Source organism: Ischnura elegans, chromosome 8 (assembly GCF_921293095.1).
Source record: "Ischnura elegans chromosome 8, ioIscEleg1.1, whole genome shotgun sequence".
NCBI classification, from domain to species: Eukaryota; Metazoa; Arthropoda; class Insecta; order Odonata; family Coenagrionidae; genus Ischnura; species Ischnura elegans.
Genome location: NC_060253.1, coordinates 43,049,715 through 43,056,183, shown reverse-complemented (window position 1 = coordinate 43,056,183; position 6,469 = coordinate 43,049,715). Strand labels below are relative to the sequence as shown.

Genomic DNA, 6,469 nt, shown 5'->3' with positions numbered 1-6,469 from the left:
TCAATCTGTTGCAATGTGAGCTAATCTACGCAAGGTGATTGGAAAGCACCCAATATGGATATATTCCACATGTATGAGCTAAAAAAAAAAATTATAAAAAAGAGACTGGATACAGGTCAAACTTATTAACCTCATGAAGAACGCACAACTAAGTGCGTGTATTTATGCAGAAACTGCGTACCTCTCCACCTTTGCCAAATAAATGTCTGATGAACATAATGGTAAGCGATTGCTATTTTTTTGCATTTATTTTGCTTTGGGAATGTATTGTTTATGAAGTTAATGGTAAAATGGAAGAGTTAAAATCAAATGTGGTTGTTATTTATACCAAAAATCTTAAAAATAATATGGAATTGGTGATAGCTGCTTGTTGAAAAATATGAAGAGGCAAAATATTGATGTCCTAGTCAATTTGTACAAATTGTGCCATTTTTGCACCACTGAAGTATTAATGATTTACGGACGAAGAATTTTCAAATGTTTTGAAACACTTTAATTACTTCTTTTATCATGTATTTTATGAATTAATTTGGGCTTTTCTCATTACTTGACTGATTACTCAACATTGCATCATTTTTGCTGTCCTCCGCCGTGCGTTCCAAAAAAAAATATTGCCTATGCTGCCTACCTGTTGGAACTGATCTATTCACTGGAAATATTTTAGTGCATAACAGATATACATATTACTGCATAGATTTCCTGAAGGTAACAACAACCATTAACCAGGGTGGGAAACACACTGTATAGAAAAACTCAATTTTTTAATTTTCTGTGGCATAACCATGGTCCTCCAATGATAAGTTCTTCTGCACGTAAACATAATTAAGAACAATTAACAGGCTTTGATTCAGGAATTAATTGGCGGACTATTAAATATTCATGGCTTAAGAAAAGTTAGTCACAGTAAATGCATTACTTTACATTTTGTATTTCACTCACTGACTTAATATTTGGACATACCCTGAAAATTGAGTAAGGTGGGCTGCTCATGGGCTACAGCAGTCACTCTGGTGGAGAAAAAGTCATCAATTGATTGACGTCATTGTTTATCACATTGCACCCACCGCTGATTTCGGAATGCTTTAATAAATTTCAGAACGTCCCCGGATTTCAGATACATGAACATGTTAGGCTGATGAACCCCAAAGTAGTTTTTTTTCATCCTGCAATAATTGGTGCGTATTTCCTCATGTTCAATTTATTCATTATTCAATTAATAATATGTTTGACGTTATCTTGCCGCAGTCCTTAATTTTCATGTAATCAGTTATTTAACTTTGGAGCATATGAGTAAATGAACCTCAAACAGAATTTGCATCGAAGGAAAACTAGATAATTAACATGAAACAAATAAAAGAGTTATGAAAAAATAACTATATTTAATAAATGTAAATTTATGTATAATATTATCTCAATGGAAAAATGAAATTGCATTAACAGTAATATTGTAGTTATATGTATAAACATATAAAACTATGTCAACAACAATTTTTACATTTGATTAGCTCAAATTAATCACAGAAGCTTCGTAAATATGTTCTAATCACATGGAAATGCAATGCACATTTGCTGATTACTGATTCCAGGACTTCTCCCCGAGTGCCAGAGGGAACCAAAGCCCAGTTTCTAGTGTCAGCTTACTATTTCAAAGGCTTTTGAATCCAAAGTTTGAATGTTGGTACTCAAGTCCTGTTCAAGAGCCTTGCGTAGTTCCAACCGTGCCTTGTGCACCACAAACACCATCAAGGATACTCCAATCAAAATCTGAATAGAGAGAGAGAAAGTCTTAACATAGCAGCATTTTTATTTTGAAATGCTAGCATGGAAAAAAAGCTAAAACTGCCAAAATCATCTATGAATAATAAACAGTGATATAAATAAGTTACAGGTAAATTGGGTAAACTATGTACAATTTTGCAATTGAATAGGATCACCAATTTTAATTCTGAAGATAGTTTTTAGATAGATTTTAATTCTGGTAATAGTCACAAGTACAATTAAGGTTAATTTTCTAGAAACTTTTTGAAAATTCCATAAGCGGATAGGGCAAAAGAATTCATAGTCCACTAGTGCTGCATAGCTCATTATCAACAAATAATGAATGTAATTCACCAGCACTTCCCTGGAAAAGCAATAGTATAGGTGAACAGGCTTTAGTGTCTACCAGGTGTTTTGGACTAAGCTTGTAAAAGAAATAAGAAAAAAATTTGCTCCAAGTTGGAGAAATATCCAGAAGTTAACATTTATTTTCAGAAAACAATGGCAGGTTTACTGAAAATGGTTATATTTTTGAGAACAATAGTAACAAGAAAAAGTGACCTAAAATGTTATCATCACTGGTAATTTAGTTACTTTCCCTCAAGGCAGTTTTACATGGGGAACATGATTGCACAATCTTACGTACGTACAAAGGCCCAATGAAAATTGCATTGTGTAAAACTGTTAATGGCTAGAATACATGCGAGAATGCGTGAATGTGAGATGGCATAATACTCTTATTCCAAGCTTGCATCCTCAACATATTTTCAGTGCTAACCTGCACAATGACGTTCCCCATGTAAAAGGTACCTCTGATTACAAGAGCCATTTCAGCTCCAATAATGTCTGAATCATATGATTTTTTAAGCCACGTGCAGAGTGCTTAAAGATTTTAATCTATTCCTCCATGATTCTAGGGGACTTAGTAATGGACAAAATCATATACACGGCCAAAAGCCAAAGGTAGTATACCATATTTCCAAGGTAGTACACCACATACAGGGTTAGGGGTCACCCTATTCTTTGGAGACCATCTGAGAAGGGTTTTCCAATTTTTGAAACATCTCCTGACTTCTCAGCCTCATGAATACAAAGCAATATTTTAAGTCATCATCAATATTGAGCACGTAAACAGCAGCGTGCATGAGGTGGATTGCCACATGTTAGTACAAAAAAGGGGAAAATTTTCATTTGTCTGCATTCACAAATACAGCCACCAAATATTTTGTCCATGAAAGGAAAGAGATTCCAACCACAGCAACAGTAATTAAAGCTACAATCACTCAGAAACTCAGTAACCTCAACTGTGAGGTTACTTAATTTGAAGATTCAGGACTTTCATAGGGTGAGGTAAACTTTTTCCTCTCCCAATGAAATCCTCTTTTTTACATAGACTGCTAAGAATATAATCACTATTTTTTTAGATTAATGAATCCATTTTCATTTCAATCTGAAATTTATAGGTCCAAAATAGCTCTCGGAAATTATTTAAGTAACGAAGTAGACCAGTAAAACTTTGAAGTATACCTGGACAGCGAAAACGATGTATCCTGTAAATGCAGTCGTCTCGTCTGACAGAACATCTTCCATCGATCTCAAAGTACTGCCAAGGTAAACATTAATGGCCTGAGTAGGTAGGAGGCCTACCATCGTGGCTAAAATGTACTTAACGCTTCCGATACTGCTCACCTGGAAAACAAAGGAAATTTTAAGCATTTCACCTTGTGTTTTATTTGTGAGCTGCAGCATAGTAAAAGTATGCGACTTACAGCAAAAATGGTATTTTGCAGCCCAAATGGAATTGGAGTCAACCTCGCGAAGGCAACGACTTTGAAGGCTTGGGGCCCAGATATTACACGGAGCATCGCACGAGCGTAATCACTATTGAACAGTCTCATAAGTGCAAAACCAGTAAAAAACATCCTAATCACCGAGTGAGCAATAAAAACCCCAATCACAGCTGTTATAACAACCGCTACAAAACCTCTAATAATGCCAAAAAGATACCCGCACGCGATGTTGAGGAACAGATAACCCCAGGTGAATGGAAACGATACAATGGTAAATAGAGAGACAAGTATTAAATAAATTGCCCACGACTCCTGGTTTTCCACCCATACCAATACGGACTGTATATAGTCTTTGCATTCAAATACTAAGAGTGCTAAAAATGCTAATGTGCCAGTCGAAAGAATGCAATTGCACAAAGACCCAAAACTAATTATGTTGAACTTCACATAAAGGTTTTCACTCGAGGTCTTCCCACCCGATAATCCCTTCTCAATATCAACTTTCTCGTTCATACTGCAATTTAATCGTAATAACGTTCAGTCACTAATGCCAGAGATTGCAGCAATTTCAATAAATAATGCTTTCGATTAGGTAACTGGTGATCAGCATTTTTAGTTGTGTTGTGATGCCCTTTCTGATTAATCATTATACCTACAATTAAACTCTTGCTTCACAGACGCAGGCCAATTGCAACCAGCACAACTGGAGTGATTAATTTTAACGAATTATCAACATTCACTTCGCAACACCATCAAAAGCGATTGATCACTGTAAGGCCTCAGAGTATTCACATCGTTCTCGCACTCATGTTGAGTTACCGCAGGTTTAAACCTATTGAACAGCATCCTTGATAAACTATATGGTGATAATTCAACGGCAAGAACAAAAAATTCAACGTTTTCGGTCATCAGCTAACGAATCTAGATAGAGAAGCTTCCTGCTGATTTGACAAGGCCCATATTAAGTTGATGACTCTTAATAACAATGAATAACTTTCTACGGGATGATAAGGACCGACCAAGGTTTTTTAACGATGCAAATACCGTGAACGTCAGCGATATCTACCTTCCAATCTAACGTCGAACGACATTCTCCCTTGATTTTAGAGAGCTTGTCGGACATTTATCGAAGATTCCGAATCTTTCGAATATTCGATACGCCAGAAATCAGGGTCGTTGACCATTTGTCACAGCTTACCTCGCGTCGCTGATAGGTAGCGCTGAAATTCTCTTGCGCCATTTTTGAAGCCGTAATCAAGAATCTAAATAACTTCCAAAACTTTCCAACCCTATTTCTTCGAAATACACCCCAATTTTTTCTCCACATCAGGCTTGGTTATTGTTAAAACCGCACTGGAGTCTCTCATTTCCCGAAAAAGATGCTTTGCAATCGAGATGTTCACCAGTTTTCCTTTTCTGCCGCTTTCGACAGATTTTGGGATTTATTTTTCTGTTTAACGATCCCTCGCCTATTCCTTGAGAGATTCGCGGCTAACAAACGACGGCCATAACCAATTTGCATATGAGTTGATGACATCATGGGCCCCTGACCACCCGAGCGGACTACCTGGGACTACAGCTTTTTCTCCACTAATGAATGGGTCTCGCTTGGTTGATTGTTGTTTACTCTCTTGCGAACAATTTCATCCCTCTAAGATAGGTTCTCCATGAGCGAAAAGATGAAGAACTCTGATGACGTCCCCAACTCCAGAAAGGTACGGGCACGTCGTTTTATTATCAAGTCATGATAAAATGTCTTAATTTAGAAGAGATTTTTGTGGTAGCTCATCAATTGCTTTTTCAAATAAATTGTGATTTTGTGTCTGAGTGAACGGGTTGTTATTCACGCATGGGCAGAAATAAAGGTTCACAAAGGGAGCAGCACGGTTTTTTTCATGCAAGAGAAACAGCATGAATAAGCATGACAAACTGGATGGACAATGTTATGAGAATTATGAGAACTATAATTTTTGAGCACTCGCTTCTATCTAACCTACTCAAAATATGAATAATAGCTACTTATAATGGATCAAATTATTCAAGGAAATTGGAACTCTTACTTATGATAAGCTGGAGGAAAAAATTCCATTAAAGAGTAGTTAATTAGAAAAGGAATTATCTTTCATTTACGTTGAAATAGGCTTGGAAAATAATCAAAATTTTAAGGAAGAATCATGAGCGAAAAAACATGATTGCACAGCATTAATGCCACCTCAATATTATTGACAGCTGAATGCCATTTGAAGTGGCTGGGTGAAATCAAAACTTTACATTGTCATGAAGTATTGAGTTTTTTCATTCTCACATTTTTTCTATCCAAGATCAATAGACACATTTTTTACTCCATAAAATTATTTTCAAAGAAGTTGAAGCGGCCGTAGGCCGTAATACCTTTTTTTTATTAAAATTCGTTTTTATTAAAAATGCAATTTTTATTTATAAATATTATTTTAGACATTTTATTTTTGTTACAATGAAAATTTGCAGGCGTTCATGAACAGAAAGGAGCTTATGAAAGGATCCTTACATTAGAGTTAAAAGTAAAGGTTACCGAAGAGTTTGGAGTGTAGTGCTTTACGTTGCAGAAACGTGGACACCATTTAAACGGTTTTCGAAGGTAGAATGTTGGGCAAACAATGGAGAGGAAGGAAAAGAATAGGATTTTTTAAGAATGAAGAGAAGCCAGCCTTACTGTGAATTGAAGAGGCAACTGCTCCAGGGAAGAGGAGGCTGCCAGAATGCTTCAAAAATACTACATGGAAACTTACTTAATCCGAAGAATACTTTAATTATGATAATAACAATAAAAATGATAATAATGAGCAGAAATCTTGGATAAAAGTTTTCGTCTGAGGAATGAGTGATTTTTTTATTGCACATCGACGCTGAGTTACAAAGATGCACGGTGGGCTGAAATCAAA

General features: G+C 36.0%; 1 protein-coding gene across 2 annotated transcripts; it reads right to left on the bottom strand.

Moving 5' to 3' along the window:
- Positions 1-1,359: 1,359 nt before the first annotated feature.
- On the bottom strand, positions 1,360-4,730 carry LOC124163786 (transmembrane protein 64). Of its 2 annotated transcripts, none has more exons than XM_046540870.1 (3): positions 3,528-4,730; positions 3,286-3,447; positions 1,360-1,764 (listed from the first exon to the last, which is right to left on the bottom strand). In XM_046540870.1, exons 1-3 carry the CDS (start codon positions 4,059-4,061, stop codon positions 1,633-1,635), a joined length of 828 nt encoding a protein of 275 aa, XP_046396826.1. In that variant the 5' UTR covers positions 4,062-4,730; the 3' UTR covers positions 1,360-1,632. The 2 variants fall into 2 exon arrangements, with proteins under 2 accessions (XP_046396826.1, XP_046396827.1); XM_046540871.1 differs by having other exon boundaries at positions 4,615-4,730.
- Between the last annotated feature and the right edge of the window lie 1,739 nt (positions 4,731-6,469).

Bases quoted from the DNA above. Each gene is read 5' to 3' on its own strand.
- LOC124163786 (XM_046540870.1), bottom strand. From the start codon at position 4,061: ATGAACGAGAAAGTTGATATTGAGAAGGGATTATCGGGTGGGAAGACC. The intron at 3,448-3,527 runs GTAAGTCGCATA...TTTGTTTTCCAG, and splicing joins TGCAAAATACCATTTTTGCT to GTGAGCAGTATCGGAAGCGT. The intron at 1,765-3,285 runs GTATACTTCAAA...CTCTCTATTCAG, and splicing joins ACATCGTTTTCGCTGTCCAG to ATTTTGATTGGAGTATCCTT.